Source organism: Phyllostomus hastatus, unplaced genomic scaffold, assembly GCF_019186645.2.
Source record: "Phyllostomus hastatus isolate PE091 unplaced genomic scaffold, TTU_PhHast_1.1 phas_scaffold_93, whole genome shotgun sequence".
NCBI classification, from domain to species: domain Eukaryota; kingdom Metazoa; phylum Chordata; class Mammalia; order Chiroptera; family Phyllostomidae; genus Phyllostomus; species Phyllostomus hastatus.
This window is the reverse complement of record NW_025334042.1, coordinates 35,937,108-35,956,811: the sequence shown is the minus strand read 5'-3', so window position 1 is coordinate 35,956,811 and position 19,704 is coordinate 35,937,108. Positions and strand designations below refer to the sequence as shown.

The following is a 19,704-nucleotide window of genomic DNA, read 5'->3' as shown; positions in this document are numbered from 1 at the left end:
CACGGAGCTGCGATTCTCTCTAAACAGAGTGTGCATGGCACACGTGCTTCAGACACACTAATATCACTGCAATAAAATAGTTGGCCTTCAGAATAATGTTTTCATGTTTTATACCCTTTTTCTTAGAGTGAAACTTTGTTTCAAGAGCATAGTCTCAAAGGAAGGCATCCCAGTTCCTTTGGAAATAGAACTGACTAGAAGTTTTAAAAATGCAATGAAGACCACAAGATAAATAACTAAAGTACATGACATTGACAGTTTCCTGAGAGCACTGCCCTCTCCATTCCCAGCTGTGAACACCCCAGATGCTGCAGACTTGCATGTGTGTGTTTGTGCTTTGTGTTTAGAGCCCCAGCTCCGGAGGCATGTTGGAAGCCCACAACTACAAAGCTAGGTATTTGGCTTTTAAATGGACCTTCAACCTATACCTTCATCATTCTTACCCAGGACACAGTAGGGAAAAATTACTTGTATAATCTTCTTTAATTCCCAAAATTAATTTGGGAAAATAATTCAAAATGCTTTGTTCTTTAAAATGTTCTTGTTTAAAAAGGAAAAAAAAACCATTTAAAACGGAACATACTCGCTTCCTTTCCAACCAGATATAATTAGTGCTCAGTGAAGCCTCATCTCCCAGTGCACAGAACTAGGACATTGCTTTGTCTCCTGTTGGTTTTATTTAATTTGACTTTCATGTCTTCACAGTGAACGTATTGGCCTGATAAATCACTTAGTTTTCAAAGACAGTTCCTTCCTGTCATTCTTGAGATCAGTGGAACATTCACAGATGTTTATTCTTCCTACATAATAATCGGACTTTCCCCCTTATTTTCCTAAAAAAAAAATTACATTCTTAAAGTTTGACTTTGAGTTGCCTTAAAAAATAAAACAACTTTTAATGGCATTAGAATCACAGAACTGGAAGGGATATCACGGGTGCTTCTCCTCTGTAAAATGCAGCAAACTGCTCAGAGGGGCGCAAAAGGTGAGTTCTTAAGGTGACTTTTATAGGATCCCCCTGAAGAATTAGCTTTGCTAAATAGGACAATCTCCATTCCTTGATTTTATTTAGGCAGGTGTCAAGTAGCCTCTTTATTTTTCTGCTGCTAATAGTTTCCTTGTGAAAACTGTGGCATGGGGGTGGGGATAACAAGGGCCTGAGTGAGTCCAGTCCTGGGGAGACTGCCGTGAGGCCGGGTGTTAGAGGACTGGAGATTAGAGACCTGAGTGCTTCACCTTGTTTTTATTCCTTCACTCGTGAACAGATCAGTTAACTTCAGCTGTTTTTGTTTTGTTTTGTTTTGTTTTGTTTTGTTTTGTTTTGTGTTACAGTGGTGTCGAGAGGGAATTGTTACAAATAATAGTGATATCTGCTTTGGCTAATTTTATAAGTTGTGTAATACTGGTTAGCACTATTTGAACTTTTTCAGGGTGAGAACTGGAAAGTGCTATTTCAGAGTTATAGTGCTTCTCATACTAAACCTATTGCCCCCTGTGTAAAACTTCCTGGTGTGTAAACAGCACTGGTATTGATGATTTTTCACGTCCATGTTCTTTCCCTGTCACCTTTGAAGGGATCACTCTGTGACCTAGGAGTTGAAGGGATGACTTTTGCTTTTACTTGTTACTTAGTTCTTGAGTGATGTATTTAAAGAAAAGGTGGAACTAATGGCTTGATGTAGAGAAATCTATTGATTTGCCTAGATTTAATAAATAACTGTAGAAAGAAAAGAATATTTATTATGTGTGGGGTTATTTTTCTATTTAATTACATGTTTTGCTGAATGTCTGGCCCTGGTGGTACAATGATTAACAAAGGACATGTGAATTGCATCGTGTATTTAAAATTAAGTCATAATCTTATTTTCTTGACTTTGATCATTCTCTCTGCAAATTTGAGTGTTGGATTTATTTAAACAGTGGCTTTTGGGGGGTTGGTAATATTTTTCATTGTTTTTCTCTTTTAGCTATTGTTGAGTCACAGCTTTAAATATGTTATATTCTTGGTTTTTAAAAAGGAAATTAGGCTCTGGATTGCGTAGCTCAGTGGATTGAGCACAGGCTGCGAACCAGGCATCATAGGTTCAATTCCCAGTCATGGCACATGCCTGGGTTGCAGGCCATGGCCCCCAGCAACTGCACATTGATGTTTCTCTCTCTCTCTCTCCCTCCCTCTCTCTCTCTCTCTCTTTCTCTCTCTCTCCCTCTCTCCCCCCCTTCCCTCTCTAAAAATAAATAAAATCTTTTAAAAAAGGAAATTAGGACATTGTTTTATCTCCTTAATAAGATTTTTGGTTTAGTAGATACAAATAGTGCAATAATTGGTTGCTTGGATTTGAATTTTAAAAATTAGCTACTCAATTTTCTTAGTTTTTCTGCCACAACAGGATAAATTTTAAACAGTGAAGAAACTTCAAAAAAGAGCCCAAGTTTATGCTTCTACTAATGTTTCAGGTGACTGTTAATAGATAGATAGCCTCTCGGTTGTGAAAAGGTCTCTCCTGCACTGCCTTAAATGTCCCCACCCCACACCCAGCACGTCCTCAGCAGTCCGTTCCTTAGGCCTTGAATCTTTGATGCCCATTTTGTAAGGAAGGTAACTGCTGGCTGTTGGTCTGTGCCTTTTTATTATTTCCTGAGTGCTAAATATATTAATACAGAGCTAGCATGATTATTTTATTTCAGTTTGTTAGACCATGATTTTCATTGTTTTATTCAGTGTGATTTTTATAGTCTAAAATTTAATAATTTATTTAATCTACCCTTTCCCCTGAATGTGTTGTTATCCATCGCATTGAAACACAAGCCATGGGATTTTGAGGATTTCTTACATTAATTTTCATATGTACAGTTTTTAGAGTATTTCACTGTTTAATTTGTTCCTGAGGGGTCTGTACTCCTTTGCTTCTTTGATAAGTTAGATAGATTAATACTATTGTGTATTTGTGGAAATTTGGGCAGTCAGAAATGCATAGATCTCCTGGCTTTGATACTGGATCATTGTGTAATTTGACCAATTAGCTACTTGTTAATTTGTTAATTTAATGACCATATACTATGTTCATAAGAGTACCAGTTATGAAGAAAGGAGGGAACTGTGACTTCTAATTTAAACTATAGCTAAGGAAGCAGAATGTGTGTGTTAAAATACTAAGTTGCAAGTCTAGATCAGTCTTAAAAAAGAAGCACAGGACACCCTGATGATAAGTTTGTATAATAATGCTAAAGAGTGTAATTAGAGTACAAGTGAGTGAGTTGTACAGATTTATGTCACTTCTCTGGTGTTTAAATGTGTTGGATCTGTCTTCTCAGTTCCCAATGCAAATTTCTGATTTTACTGGATAGCTCTACAGAAATGTTTATTGCTCTTACAAATTCAGAATATTCAAAATGTAACTTTTTATTTATGGCTGAATCGTCCTAAGGAAATGAATCACTAGTTATTGTAAAGGTTTGGAACTTCTAGAGTCTGGTTTTAAAAAATGAAATGAGGTATGTGTTTATTTAACTTAATTCTTTTCTGAAATAATAGTTACAAGTAAAAAAGGTTAGTATCTTCTCCCCACCTAAAGGAACTAAACATAGCAATTTAAGAACTTGTTGACTGAGAAAACAACATATTTGAGGGGACAGCTGAGGGAAAAGTGTATGTTGTATTTACACCATGTATTCCCAAGCTATGAAATGGGAGAGAATATTAACCACAGGGGTGTGTGTGTCTTCATAATGTCGGACAAGTTCTTTAGGTAGGTAATTTATAAGCCAGAATCTGTAGATAGCTTGAGAAGTCTGTGCTGTTTACTTTATCAATTCCTTTGTTTTAATTTCATCAGATTCCTTACATTCTTTTTACTAAAGTCTCTGAGTTTGTAGGGTGGAGCATGTCTTCCTTCTTGACTGGTGACATGTAGGCTATTCTGATTTATTTGTTTTTAGGGAGGTAAAAGCTTTGCTTAAGTGATAAAGTGTTGAAAAAGAGCTGTGTCAGGAAAATTTTATACTCTCCTGAATTCTTCTAATTCATGAACATTAGACATTATTTTTTGTAGTCATTTTCCTATTGACTTTTTCTTTTCTTAAATTTTTAAAAAATATTTTATTATGCTATTACAGTTGTCTCAATTTTTCCTCCTTTGTCCCACTCCACCTGGTACCCCCTATTCCCTCTGACAATCCCCCCTTTAGTTCATGTCCATGAGTCTTGCATATAACTTTTTTGGCTTCTGCATTGCCTATACTGTTCTTAACATCCCCCTGTCTATTTGCACTACCTGTTTGTGCTTCTTGATCCCTGTATCATTCCTCCCATTCTCCCTCTTCCCCCTCCCAACTGGTAACCCTCCAAAATGATCTCCATATCTATGATTCTGTTTCTGTTCTGCCTGTTCGCTTAGTTTGTTTTTTAGATTCAATTGTTGATAGTTGTGACTTTATTGCCGTGTTAGTGTTCATGGTTTTGATCTTTTTCTTTCTTAAATAAGCCCCTTTAACATTTCATATAATAATGGTTTGGTAATGATGAACTCCTTTAGCTTTACCTTGTCTGGGAAGTACTTTATCTGCTCTTCCTTTTAAATGACAGCTTTGCTGGATAGAGTTACCTGTGTTATAGGTCCTTGCTTTTCATCACTTTGAATACTTCTTGCCAGCTCCGTCTTGCCTGAAAAAAGTTTCTTTTGAGAAGTCTGCTGACAGCCTTATGGGAACTCCTTTGTAGGTAACTATCTGCTTTTCTCTTGCTGCTTTTATGATTTTCCCTTTATCTTTAACCTTTGGCATTTTAATTATGATGTGTCTTGGAGTGGGCCTCTTTGCATCCATCTTGTTTGGGACTCTCTCTGCTTTTTGGGCTTGCATGTCTATTTCCTTCATCAAATTAGGGGAGTTTTCTTTCATTATTTTTTCAGATAGATTTCCAATTTCTTGCTCTCTTCTTCTTCCAGCATGTCTATGATTTGAATGGTGGTATGCTTGAAGTTGTCCCACAGGCTTCTTAGCCTGTCTTTTTTTTTTTATTTGTTCTTGCTGCTGTTCTGATTGAATTTTTGTTCCCCATGTTCCAATCATTGATTTGATTCTCATTAGCATCCAGTCCATTGCTGATTGCCTGTGAATTTTTCTTTATTTCACTTAGTGTAACCTTCATTTCTAACAGGGTCTTTTTTATGCTGTTGAAGTACCCAATGAGTCCCTTGAGAATCCTAATAACCAGTGTTTTAAACTTTGCATCTGAGAGATTGCTTGTCTCCATTTTGTTTACTACTTTTCCTGGAGTTTTGCTCTGCTCTTTTGTTTGGTCCTTATTTCTTTGTCTTCTCATTTTGGCAGCCTCCCTGTGTTTGTTTCTGTGTGTTGGATAGAGCTGCCTTAACTCCTTGTCTTAGTAGCACATCCTATTGTGGAAAAACACACCCATAAGTTGGATGGGGTAGAGCCTTAGGTAAGCACCAGAGTGGGGCAACCTGTGTGAACAAGGTTAATGGAACCTCAGATATGGTGTCACCACTCTGTGGCTCTATTTGAGGGACAGCTCAGAAAAGGGACAATGGCCGCTACCTGGCCTCGGGTTTTATCCATGAGGAGGCTGTTCTCCAGCATTTGCCCTGATGCCAGACACTTCAATTTCTCCCCAAATGCCACTGGTGCCCTTCCAGCTGCTGTCCTGGTGCTGGAGCCCAGAAGGAGTGAGTCTGTGTAAGTCTTAAGTCTGTTTTGGATCCTTTAAGAGGAGACGCCTGAGAATCCTACACTTTCTTCTGCCGCCCCAACGCTTCCTGAATTTTACATCCAGAAGTTATGGGGACTTATCTTCCTGGCACTGGAACCCTGGACTGGGGGGACTGGGTGGGGCTGAGATCCCTCGCTTCCTGAGGTATCCCTCCTGATTTTTATCAACCACCCATAGATGTGGGACCACCTGTCCTTTGTCTCCACCCTACCTATCCATCTGGATGAATGTGACTTCCTTAATTTCTTGGTTATCAGACTTGCTTATAGCTCGATTTTCTAACAGTTCTGGGTGATAGTTGTTTTGTAATTTAGTTGTAATTTTTGCTGTGGTTGTGCGAGGAGGCACATGTTTAACTATGTTTAACTATGTTTAACTATGTTTAACTATGCCTCTGACCAGAAGTCCTATTGACTTTTTCATAAGTATAATATACTTGCACATTTTCTTTCACTATTTAATAACTAATATCCATAAAAAATATTTCAGGTAAACGTTTTACTTATGATTGCATGGAAATCACAAATTGTAGATTTAGAACAATAGTATTCCTTCTTTATGTATTGCCTTGGGATATATTGAAGAATTTTACAATGTGGTATATTTTTACAGTAGCATCTCTAATAGTAAGATTAACTTTTATCCCAGGAGTTTAAATCAATACTGCAGGGCTTTACTGGACTTAAAATACTTTGATGCCAATTTTGTCACCTCTGGGTTCACACTGACACTTCTGCATTAAGTCTGTGCCCCCCCCCCCAGTTAAATGTAACTCTCTGTTTCTGTCCTGTGCAGTTAGCATCTGTGTTATTCAGGGGACACATACAGTGTGACATGTGTCAGCCGCTGTGCTGAAGGAGGGGTTCAAGTGGTAGTATGGGAATCAGAGGGGTTAGGCTGACAAGTACATTGAGGGCTGCCATGCTAAGACAGAAGCATGGTGGTTTGAAAGCACAGGGAGGGGCCACCTTTAAATCAAAGTGGGGCTGAGAGACTGGGGAAGGATGCCTGGGAGGAGTCTGAAGTGAGTTTGAAGGATGTGCAAGAATCAGAAGCGTTTTCCCAGGAGGGAGAACAGAGATGCTGGAGAGAATGATGCATTTAAGGCCTGCAGTGCCCTGGCATGGGGGCAGCTGGGAGAGGTGCAAGACGATCAAGAGGTCATACACACATCATTGACCTATGAGGAGTTTGGATTTTATCTTGGAGGCAGAGGAGAACCGTTCAAGGATTCTGAGCAGGAGTATGGAGTCAAATCTGTATTTAAGAAAGACTTTTCTCTCGCAATAACAGATAAAATGGATACACAGGGGAGAGGCAGGATAGCAAAGCAGGGGAATGGATCAGTTAGCAGGCAGATGCAGAATGCAGCAACCACTCTCTTAACTACAAGTGTTCAAAGCAGGATTATTTGCAATAGCCCCAAAATGAGAACAACCCAAATGCCCATCAACTGTAGGTAGATGAGCAAATTGTGGTACATTGGTACAGTGGAGAGCTCTGCTGCGGAGAGAAAGGAGGAAGTGCTGCTGTGCACAGCAATAGCAGCGAAGCTCAGCAGACACTGTCACACCAAAGAAGCCAGACACCACTTCATACGCCGTCATCCATTTATGCAAAATTCAGAAACAGGCACCAACTGGTCTGTGATGATAGAGGTCAGAATGAAGGTTGCCTTTCAAGGAAAGGATTGGAACTAAGATAGGGATTCTTCTTAATCTTGGATGATTAGACGGGTGTGTTTGCTTTGTAAAAATTCACCACACTTAAAATTTCTGCATTTTTTTGTAATATGTTATACTTCAATGAAAACATTTGTTTAAAAATCCAGTTTTCTTATACCCTAGACATGTACACTATTCCAGTATCATCCCCACCCCCTTCTGTCTAAACAGTGACTTATTACCTCGCTGCTGTTTTCCTTCTCGCTGAGGCAGGGAGCAGGAGGCAGGTTTAGTGACCTCTGGGATAATTCGTGGCCATGTTTTTTGACTCATTTCATTCCATGGGTTGGTATTCTGCAAGTGACCTTTGCCAGGATTACCGTTGTATTATCAGTGCTTGAGCTTTGCTCTCTACTCTGAAAATGTAGGACTTCGTAAAAATATAAACATGTGGTGGAAATCAGATATACTAATGAAATGCAAATAAATTTATTTTAAACATAAAAATACGGTCCCCACCCCATTAAGCAAGCAGTTTGATTTGGAAAGTGTATTGGGATTTTTAAACAGTTAATTGCTTCAGTAGCTATACCCTACAGTTGAGCCTTTTTATATTTATTCATGTGCCCTTGGTTAGATGTATAGCTTTCTTCATTCGGTCTGACTGCTGATTGACAAGCCACAGCCATCTTCACCTGGCACTGCAGTTTCTGTGAAGGACGGAGACCAGGCCTACGTCCACTTCTGTAAATAGGATATTGCCAAGTAGAGTATCACTTTAGTTAGCTTCACTGATGATACTTAGAAAAATATCAGGTCTTTTACCCTGAAATTTTACAGTGCTCATCTCAAACTTAGCATGTCTCCTTCAGTAATACTGGATGCACACTGAACAGTGCAGCACTTTCTAAGTTACAACATCCCCAGCTAAATGTAGAGTGTACACGGTATCTAAAGAGAGTGGCCGCTAAGGATAGTGTGGGGAATAAAGTGTGACAGTTTGGAACAATAGCACTATTTGTTTTATTACACTAAATAATTAACCTATTACAATTTTATTACATGGAAAATACGTATTACTTTAAAATATCACCAAAAGATGCACCTATTTTTGTATCTCACCTAGGGACTTAATTACTTAATTAGATTCTTTTCAGGAAACAAGTAGAATAAGAAGTTACTCTTGAGTCCTAAAGGTTATGGGGAAACTACCTTTCACTTTTTTTGAATGGACACTTTTACATTATCTATGAATTGAAATAGTTGTTTAACAAAGATTCTTAGGAATTATGCATCTTTACTTTTGCCAAATGTAATTTCTGACTTCCATGCTCTTAAAGCATGTAGTAATTTATCCACTAAATAAGTATAGTAGTGAAATTTAAAAAAAATAAAGCATTTCATACTTGATCCAGTGACTAAGCATAGTAATGAGGTTTAAAAAAAATAACATTTCAACTATGTTGATTAAATCTTAAAGTTAGTAGAAATTTTATAGTCTAGTAACTACTTTAACCCTAGAAGTTAAACTATTTATTTTATATGTTTTTGCTTCGAAATGTTTACGTATCAGTGTAGCCTAGAAATATATACCTGCAAAGCAACATGTTTTGATATATAAAGTTTGGCTATTTGAAGTCACTATTCTAGCTGTAAGTCAAAACAGTGTTTTGTTGAAAAGTTCACACACATAATTATAACTATAAAAATCATGTCATAATTGATGGACTTGATATTAATGATACTATGAGAAGTCTATGGTGATTTTGGCTTCATGGATAAAAAATAGTAAAATAGTGGATTTCATTGCAGAATGCCATAAATATTAAAATCAGAAAATAGGTCATTATACCTGAATGGTGTCTATAAGGGGTTGAACGTAATTTACTGTCACTCAAATGGATTTAAAAAACCACTAATGAAGTAGCCCACATGTATTCGGGTCTGGAGAGGAAACGGCTCTGCCTTGTAGGCAGCTTTTGTAGTAGAGAGGACGTAGACGCTGTGGTCTGACAGCATTTGGACTCAGGTGCAATCTCTATTCCTGCTTTTTCAGACAAGGGAGACTGGGAGGTTTAGTTTCCAGTGGGAGCCTCGGGAGCTGTGTGTGCCTAGTTAAGTCTGATTTGATTATTGAACATCTGCTGTTTGCTTCTTCGAAGTTCTGTGGCAACAATTAGGCCAAATGTATTATTTAGCTTAGTAGTATTGGAGTTTATAGCCCCTGTGGTCACATCTGCTTGATTGCTTTCTCTCCTGAGGCAAGATTTGTGATTCCAAAAGTCCTTGCAAACTTTACCAGTAACTTTATCTTGTAAAGATAACTAGCTTTTTAGTGGTTATGAGCATTATCAGATTTGGATCTACCTCCCGCTGGCTGAGTGACTTTGAGTTACTGATTTCTCTATACCTCAGTTCTCAGTTTTCTCATTTGTCTCATGATAATTCATGTCACATAGAGCTACAGATGGGTATAGAAAGGGTTACACAAAAATATCATATATATTACATATATATAACACAGTTAACTTTTCATCTGTCACATAGTAAGTGTTCATAAGTGTTCGCTATTTACTATTCTTATTGGCTAGATTCAGTAAAAAACAAGGACATGTTTTCTTTTGAAGTGTTAGTTTACAGTGAAGGTGTTGAAGTATACCTGCTGAAGGAGAAGTATCGCAAATCTTTTTGTACCTAAACTTATCTTTAAATATCACCAAGTTTTCAGTGATTTTCTTTCAGTAGAAGCACATTATAACATCGTTTGCTCAGTGCAAACGATTGTGAGAAAGAGCATGAAGGAGCGCATGTGGAAGAGAGCACGATTAACTGAGGCCACAGCCCAGGGTGATTCACGTGGAGACTTTGCGAGTGTGGTCTCTGATCCCAGCCCTGGGGGCTTTACCAGGAGGTGAGCCATCGCAGAAGTCGGAACCACACACATGCCTCCGACCATTTCTGAAGGGCCAACACGTAGGCTGGGACCCCAACAGAAGACGTGATTGCAAAGCAGATGGTTTTTTATAGTACAATGGCAAGGAAATTTTTCAAGAGATTTCTGTGCCAGTAAAATTAAGTGGCAAAGTTCCACTTAATTTTACTGTTCCACCTACCATAAACATTTAAGAAAATTAGCAAGAACAGACCACCCGTAGGTTTTTCTTGCTAATGTTCTTTTTTCAGTGGTAACCTCCATTTTATGGTCTGTTTTAAGTAAATGCTTTGTAGGAACAACTTCCTCAATAACTTCTATGCTGGGCACTTAATTGATTTCAATGTATGTAACAGATAGTCATTTAATTTGAGATTTCAGAATAATTTAAATTAATAATGAAGTATTCCAAAGATTGGCTCTGCTAGCGTCTGTCAGTGTGACCTTGACTCAGTGGTGTAATCTGGCCAGGCCTCAGCCTTCTGTGTTCAGTGAAGGCATTGTACTAGTGGATGGGCAGCAGGGGACTGGCTCTGCCAGGCAAGCTATCTTACCCAGTCTGTTTCAGTAAACCCTTTGACATGAGTGGCCTTTACATGCCTGATGCAAGTACCGTCCCGTGCTCATCATCCCTTGCCTGACACCTGAGCTGTGAGGAATCTGCAGCTTCCGTAGAACCAAGTAGAGCAAAATGTATTTTTTGCTGTTGTTGGTAGGCTTGTGTCTTGGGAAGAAGACTAAGGCAAGGCTGGAATGGCAGGAAGGATGGAAAAAAGAAGACGCGTGGGCTAAGATTAGTGGCATTGTGTGGAGGAATGCTGGTGTTGCAGTTCAAGCTGACCCGGGGCTACTGCCACTAGAGAGATGGCAGGCGTCGGGGAATTGGCTTTGGCTTACATGGGGGCACGAGGGCCATTGGAGGCCTTGACCTAGACTGAACTGTATGTTCCTGTGTGTTGGTCTCAATTCCTTTCCATCATTTTTGTGACACTCCTGCATTCCTACTGCCCGTGGCTCTCTGACCTCTCCAGGCCGCCTTCTGCCGTCACACTTTCCAAGGTGTGATGTTGCAGGCTTAAATTCAGAAGTGAGCCACTTGCTTCAGTGTTCTGCAAGCTGGACGTCAAAGAAGTCAATCCAGTAAGTGTATACTTGTTACCATGAGGTATTAGAATGATTTTACAAATGGTAGCCGTGAGGGGGTGCAGAGTAGGGAAGAAATGGCTTTTTGTGGTGTCAGTGTATTGGACTGGTAAACGGAATTATTTTCAAGCTGAGCTTACTTTTGAGACTAGCCTTGGTTATTGAAAGTGCATCTGTTTTCTAAAACAGGTAGTTTTAAACATCTTACTTTTAAAAAAGTTATAATTATTACATATTCTGTAATTTTGCTCAGAGCTGTTATTGATAAATGAAAATTTATCCAAATTGTTAGTTTAGAAATAAATACCATCCTGGCAAAGTCCTGTATTTGCAAAAGGTTTTGATACTGTTTTATGACCTATTTAACCCCTCTGGGTATGGGAGAAGTCTTCATTTCAAAGTCTGGATATGAGTTTAACATAATACACAATTTAGAAAAATGCACTATAATTGTCCAGTAATTGGAGATGGGCTTTGAATAAGGAACTCAACTGAAGGTAATGGCCTTTATAGCACTAAATTGGATGTGAAATAAAAAACTTTTTTATTTAGTAACAGTTAAAATTACTAGTAAAATTCACTTTAAGAAAAATTTTAAAGGTAATTCCTAATAGAAGAATCTGTATTTTAATACCAGTAACTTTAACCATGTTTATACTAGATGTGATGGAAATTTTTTTAACGTGGAGGCTATTCCCGATTACCATTTCTAATCCATTTAAAAACTGAGAGCGCTGGCTGTTCTTAGGTACATGACACAATAAAATGTTTTTATTTTCAGATATTCGTATTAAAATACTAATAGCATTTCTAAAAATTTTATTTTTCTTAGATTTTTTCAATAAAAGAAGTTTATAATTTTTATGTTAGAATTTTCAGTTTCATACACAGAACTTTGGTTGAATTCATACTTTTTGCCAATCCCTGTCTCTGCTAGGTATGTTTTTCTTAAAAAGGGCATTCCATTTCTCACAAATGCCACTTGAAAAGTTATGCATCTTAAATTAAGTCACAGTAAATAGTAGACTCACGATTAAACCTCAGCCCATGCTGTTCCTGCTAATCAGTGTTCCTTTGAAAAAGTAGCTTATTTTAGTGGTGCGAACTTAAAGAAAATGCCCAACATCTCTAAGAAGCTTTGTTTTGTATTTAAGGCAACAATTAAAAATTACCACAAATATGTAAATATTTCTCTATAAAAACAAATATGGATGTAATTTTCCAAAACTACAAAAATAATTTGTTGGTGCTGGAAAATGAACCTGGCCATGAGATACCCATTTTGCTGGCATGTGCATTTGTTTAGCATAGGTTGTCTGAATTAAAACTATAGTTTCTTACAATGATTTAGTGGGTTTACCTCTTTCTTTCTCCTGGAATGGCAAGTTTGCGCATGTTGTCTGATCATTGTTTGTTGATAGAAATAAATTTCCAGTGGGTGATAAATGAGATGCCGTACTGTAACTTAGCACTGTAACTGTACTGTAACGTACTGTAACATACTGTAACTTTAAACACTGATCGGAGCGCAGTGAGCCCTTTTGGAGAGGCCTGCCTTACTTGTTTTCTCATTTCTTTATGCATCCCAATTTTGAGTATATGCCCCTAAATTACTAGGTTTGTGACCTTGGAAGAGTTGTTTCAGCTCTCTGAGAGCCACTTTTCTCAACTTTAAAATGAGGCTAATGACCTGACTTGCTTGTATATTGTGTGTCATGTACTGTGTTGTGGGGAATAAATGAGAAAATGACATACAACACACGGTGCTTATTCAGCACATAGTAAGCACACAGGCCATCCCTTGCTGTAATTGCAGAATGGTCCCTTGAGCATGTGATGTGTGGGAAAGGTTAAATCATTGTGTGTGTTTGAATGCTGTGACATGGGGGTGATGGAGAGTAGAGGGAAAAGCATGGGTTTATTGGATTTAATAATTAATATGCAGGGATTGCTTAGCGTTGACCTTTTAAAAATGTACTCTCAAAGAGATAATCCTATGACTTAGATGAGTCTCTAAAAAGAAAAATGTAAAACCCATCTTTAAAAGACATAGCTCAGTCATGGCAATAAAAACTTCATTTAAGAGGAAGAGAAAAGTTTGGGTTCTATTACATTTTATTTGTTGTATATTGTTCCTACTTAAATTTTAAACAGTGTATCTATCACCACTTCTAGATACCTCAAAATATATTAAAGGGCAGGCAGAAATTTCATTTTATATGCAGGCATACCTCAAAACTTGTCAGCTTCAGAACTTGTCAAACCCTGTACTTGTCTCATTTTGACAAGAAAAAAGGGTTTCCGCACTCGCACTTGCTCGGGGCTAGCCACACTGGCTACAATCCCTATAAGTCACGATGCCTCCCTGCAGGAGAAATGATTCATCATTTGGTACTCGTAGGTTTCAGCACTCGTCATGAGTTCAGGAACGAATTAACAATGAGTACTGAGATACCACTGTATAGGTATATTTTCCAAAAGTTGGTCATTTGTGTCCTGTAGTTCAGCAAGACATTTCATAGGCATTGTGCCCCCTTTTCACACCCCACCTCTGTGCTAATCACTGTAAGTTCAGCCAAGCTCATCCAGTTTCTCTACTATAGGGTATCAGAACCTTGACCTTGCTATGCATCGTCTCCCAGAGACAGTGTCATGAAAGTTTCCCCAAATTGTTGGGCTTAGAACTTTATTTCCCCATGGCGCATCTCATAGGACTTCTGTTGTCAAAAATTTATTTGGGGAAGCACTTATTTATATTACTAAGATCACCTACCTTAGCACTCACTTTTAACATTGTGTACCTTTTTATAACAGCTTGCTTTCTGTGACACCATTTGCAGAACTGCATTATAGCAAAATAATGAGTTTGCTAAAAGCAACTTATGTTTATCTGTTTCCAAAATACAGACCCAGAGTGTTCAGGGGCAGGTAACCTGGAACTGGATTCTGGGGCAGTCTTCCAGAAAACTGTTTTCTTACCCCATCCCTCCCTACCTGATGTGTTTTCACTCACTCGCTCTCTGCCTGCCGAGTTGGGCTTTATCCTACCAGGTCCTCCAGGTGGTTCTTTCATCTCTGGGTCCTTTCCCGTCTCCGCAGGCAGCAGCTGCCCACAGGTGTTTTTTCCTTACCTCAGTAATCATTTGAATGTTAAAATGTCAATATTTTTTAGTTGGAAACAGTTGTTCAACATTATTTAATTCACACATCAGACTAGTTTTAGGATGAGGTAACTGAAACTCCCTTTAGTTTTTATTTTTTGTACCAGTTTTCTATACAAAGAAGAATTTTGGTGTCTGATTATCAATAGTTCTAATGATGACCATTCAGAATATAGCATGTTCATTGTGCTGAATCTCCTTCTCTATTATGCCAAAACAAAAAACAAAACAACTAGTGGTTAGCATCCGTATTTGATTTAATTAAAGTATTGTAGATACCTCTAATGTGAAGGTTTTATTGTAACCCAGTTTACCTGTATACTGCTTTTGTAGTATCCTTAGATCTAGAGCAGAACTAGCAAGGAAGGGATCCTGGCTGGATAACGCAGTTGGTTAGAGCATCCACTAGGTATGCCAAGACCGTGGGTTCAGTTGCCTGTCAGGAAGCATACAGGAAGCAACCAGTGAATGCACAAATAAGGGGAACACCACATTGGTGTTTCCCTCGTCTCTCCTCTCTCTTTCAAAATCAGTTAAAATAAAAAAAACTAGCAGTGAAGGAAATGTCAAAATTGGCAGTGAGCCTCCTCTGTACTTGTGTCTAGTGTCCATGGAGTAATGGAATTTACTCAGTAGCCTGACGCTTGCCATCACAGGAAGTTATAGTACATGAAAATATGCAGCCATGTTACTCACGAGAGCCTTTGGTCAAAACAGTTTTGTCAGCTGGTTAATAAATCACCTTGTTTTATATGTTTTCCTGTTTCAAGATGCCTTATTTAATATATATTATTGATACATTAGTATCGAACTCACAGCCAACAGCACTGTAACTCGTGCCTGAACAAAACTTAAGTAACACACATATTTTCTCCACAAGACACATCACAGTTTTCTTGCACTCAGGAACACCAGACAGCACTTCAGCACAATGCTTGGGAGCCATTTCAACCAGTGAAATAACCAACAGGAACCCTAAAAATGCCAAAACAAAGAAGTAAATAGACAGGCAAGGACTCGTTGACAGTATGAAAGCAGAAACAAGAAGGCAGAGCATCAACTTTGTCCAGCCTCAGCTGGGAAGGGCGTAAGGGTCAGGCAACTCAAATTTTTCACTGCTGTGAAATATATATACATGTCTGTAAGTGACTATGAATGTGCCACAAGTGTTGGTTTGGGGGTTACAAACAAATCTTAGTAGGTGAGTGGATTCACGGATAAGGAGGAATGACTTTAATTGCTTATTAAAGCACTGGTTTCAGGGGAGTACGTTTCCACAAGTGCAGATGCTTACTTCCAGTAGGCCTTTAAGATAATAAATGGTTCTTAGCTCAAGAACACTTGCTCACTGGTACCATGTTACTTAATAAACCTAGTTCTTCATTGTCAAAATTATTAAAATAATAGTGGTTTGAAATACAGGAACCTCATAATGAAAACACTAACTCACCTGTATTTATACCTTTACAGTGGAACCTTACTTTTACCTACATTACTGTTTCCATGGAAAGAATTATTCCAAATGCCAACGACATTCCGAAGCCTTTTTGCTTCCTGAGCCTGGTTCCGATGATGACCAGTCCATCGCATGCACCTACAGTGTAGGGCTTTCGTTTTTCCCTCTAGTCTAGTCCTGAGGCTGGGAGGAGAACTGTGGGGTTGGATTCTGGAGGGTGTGAAGGAAGGAAAAGGGTGGCAGCTCCTAGAAGGGAGTGCTGGAGGCATCTGCTGGGAAGGGAGACAGACTCTTCAAATGACTCTTGTGAATAATGCCCAGATGTTCAGGGGAGCTAGAGATGGTCGTCAGTACAGCCCCAAACTTGGCAGAATCCATGTACTGGAAACAGGTGGCCCTCCTAGAAACAAAATTTTGGACCATGTGGTTCATTCATCTGATCCATTTAGGCATTTCCTGCTCTCCTTAAGGATTCAAGTTTGAAAGAGATCAGTGATGTTAAAAACGCGGAAGCTGGTTTTCTCTGCCATGATCTATGGTAGGAATACTCTGAGCAAGTGGTTAAATACCCTCCACATTTATATTAACTAAGCATTATTTACGCCCAGCATTTTACCACATTACTATTTAATATTTAGCAGATGTACCTGTGTATTATGTTCATTTGTATTCAGTTGATTAAAAACTCAAGGTGAAACTGATCATTTAGGTAGGAAAATAGGTGGTAGTAACTGAAACCTTTATAGAAATTAAAAATGAGCCTCATAAGTTTCTTTGAAATGACAGGCTTCTTTGTGGGAAGGGGGGCTTTTAATGAGATCTGCCATCTTTCTTGTTAGGTTTCCCAAGTTTAAGTTTTCTTAATAACAAATAAGGGACTAGGTATTAAATAAATTTTAATGCAGCTGAGTTTTTAAAAATTTAGCTATTTTATTTTAATTAATTTAATTTTAATATATTTACTCAATACAATATATGTTGTTTGACCATCTTTTAATCTTAATTTTGTTTCAAGAAAGACTAATACATATCCTAATTTTAGCAGAGTGCCTAGCAGAGAAGGAAACAAGTGTTAAGTTATATCTCCTGTTCCCTTTCCTTAAATGTTCTCTAAACGGATTGGGGACAATAGCATATAAACCTCTTATTTGAAGTGTAGATTGCACACCAGCCTATTTAAAGAAAGCGGAAAGCTCAGAGAAATCTGCATATTAAGAAACTTGTTTGACTTTGTTTACTGGATTTCTCATTATCCTTTGGTTTTGAAACCCTTTTCCCCAGAAGACTTCACATCTCACAGGACTTCAGCTGAGGACCCAGCACAGGAATCGGCTTGTCAGGCACAGGGCTTTCTCTGTTTGGCACCGTGGAGAGAGCCAGGAAACTGACATCCAGTCCGTCCTTCCCCTTGTGTTCAGGACGGCAGAAACTATTTTTGTATCTTCTCTGGAGGAAGAAGGAGTATTATTAGGTTTATTCTCCTTCAGCTCACGTGTGTTCTGATTCATCTTCCCAGATGACCATGTGGCCTAGAATTGTCTTAGGTCTTTTAAGAGAATGTACAAGGACTAAGTTACTGTTTGTAGTAAATACTACTTTACAAGAAAAATGTTTAGTGTTTTTTAAATAAGCTTTTTAATAAGTCTTTAATCTTAAAACATCAGTTCTGTTGTAAACCTACAAATTCCTATTCTCTCTAATTAAGTCAGTGTTATTACATTTAAAAGAAACCACAAAGAAATAGGACAATCATAGGATGATGGACAAAACTCAAAGTTGATTAAAGATTTAATGCAGGAAGAGTTGAGATTTTCAAAACTCCCAGGAAAAGGAGTTGTGTGTAATTGGTTTTTAGAAGGCTAATAATAGCATTCTACTTAAGAGAAGAAATCAAGGCATTTGGTTTAACTATAGGAGAATGTAAAAACTTCTGCTTGGCATATAATACAGCTAAACAAAAAAATCAAACACTGGGAAAACAGCAAGTATAACAAAAGGTTAAGTTTTATAATATTAGAATAACTTATAATTTAAGAAAGTTATCAAATCCCAATGAAATAAACGAAAAGGGACATATAGGGGGAAGCTGTCAGCCGTCGAAGGAAATAATTTCCTTCAGCTAATCTGTTCCGTAGACCTGAGCCTTCTGCTGCACTCGGTGCTGGAGTTTTGGTCGCGAGGACACACTCACCGTCATTTAGGGAGGAGGTGGGAGGCACACGGAACAGGAGACAGTGGAGTCAGGTGATGCTTCTACAAATGCTGCCGAGGCTGCAGGAACTGGTTCAGTTACTTACAGTTCCTAAAATGACAGAAACTCTTTATTTCTCTTTAACCTCAGAAATTATTCTAATGCAGTGACTTACTAAAAAAGAAACAGCTTATCTGTTGAACAGGAGGGGCTTTATTGAGTATATAAGATCTGTTTATTTACTCAATTATTAAAATTTATTTTATGATTAAAATTATAATGATAAGAATCATAGTAATATGAAACAGTGTTGTGATAGGTGGCTATGGTTACATGCATGCTGCTGAATTCAGTTCTGTGCAATAAGTAAGCACATGGTCATTAATGGTAGTAGGATTATCACACATTAAAATTTGTTTTGTGTAATATTTACTTACTAGAAGAAATACTAAGATTCATTCTATTAAAAATGTCTTTTCCTCTTTTTAGCTGACTACACAGACCTGCCTTCTCCATGTTTCCATAGCCAGAGACATGACCTGACACCTCTGATGACCAGTCTCAGGGCCCTTGGGTGACTGACTGGCTGGTGCACCATGGAACTGAAAGTATGGGTGGATGGAGTTCAGAGGATTGTTTGTGGGGTCACCGAAGTCACCACTTGCCAGGAGGTTGTAATAGCCTTAGCTCAAGCGATAGGTAAGTAAATTCCTTGGGTGTCTGAGAGAAAGGGATTTGTGGCTCCTGTTTGTTTGTAGATCTCTAGTGGGTTTTGTTCATTGGGTTCCATAATACAGCTCACAAGCACACTTCTACTTATTCCTGTTCCCTGCACTTAGGTGAGTCTGTGCAGACCCTGGTTCTCTGGTTCCCTGCAGGTTTTACTCATCTAGAGTCTAGAATCTGTGCTGTCTCCTCATCCGCTGTTTTTCTTAAACAGTGGTTTCTGGAACTGAAGATGTCAAAACCTAGAGTCACAGTTCCCAGACCCCTTATTAGGAGAAATCCTAACTTCTATTTATTCTATATACTTTGAGAAAATAGAATACAGCAAATTAAATAACATCATTCTTCAGTAGAAAGATAAGGTATACTTTTAAACTATCATGTAGAGAAGATGAAGTTGTCACATGTGTGCTTACTGGCTCCATCTTATTCAATTACCCCGTTGCAACTTTTCTTATTTATTCCCTGTTTACCCGTATCACATTTTATGTGTGTTCTTTAGTTGCCTTAAATCCCTCTGGAACATGATAACATCATAAACACCTGCATCAGTAACAGCAGTAATGTGGGTTAAAGTTTACGTTTGCATCTCAGATCCATTACTTACCAAGCATGTGGTGAGAGGAATTCATGTGTTTCACACCATGCTACGTGCCTGGTACCTCTTTGTCTTTGAGTTTCTTTTCAAGAGTTTATTTTGTGT

The 19,704-nt window shown here is 38.3% G+C and overlaps 1 protein-coding gene across 1 annotated transcript in view; it reads left to right on the top strand.

Moving 5' to 3' along the window:
- The window catches only part of RASSF8 (Ras association domain family member 8), a 96,923-nt gene that overhangs the window by 60,767 nt on the left and 16,452 nt on the right, over positions 1 to 19,704 (top strand). The window contains exon 3 of the mRNA XM_045829524.1: positions 18,765 to 18,974. Within this exon, the coding sequence (XP_045685480.1) occupies positions 18,872 to 18,974 (103 nt within the window). The 5' untranslated portion in view covers positions 18,765 to 18,871. The remainder of the gene's footprint in view (positions 1 to 18,764; positions 18,975 to 19,704) is intronic.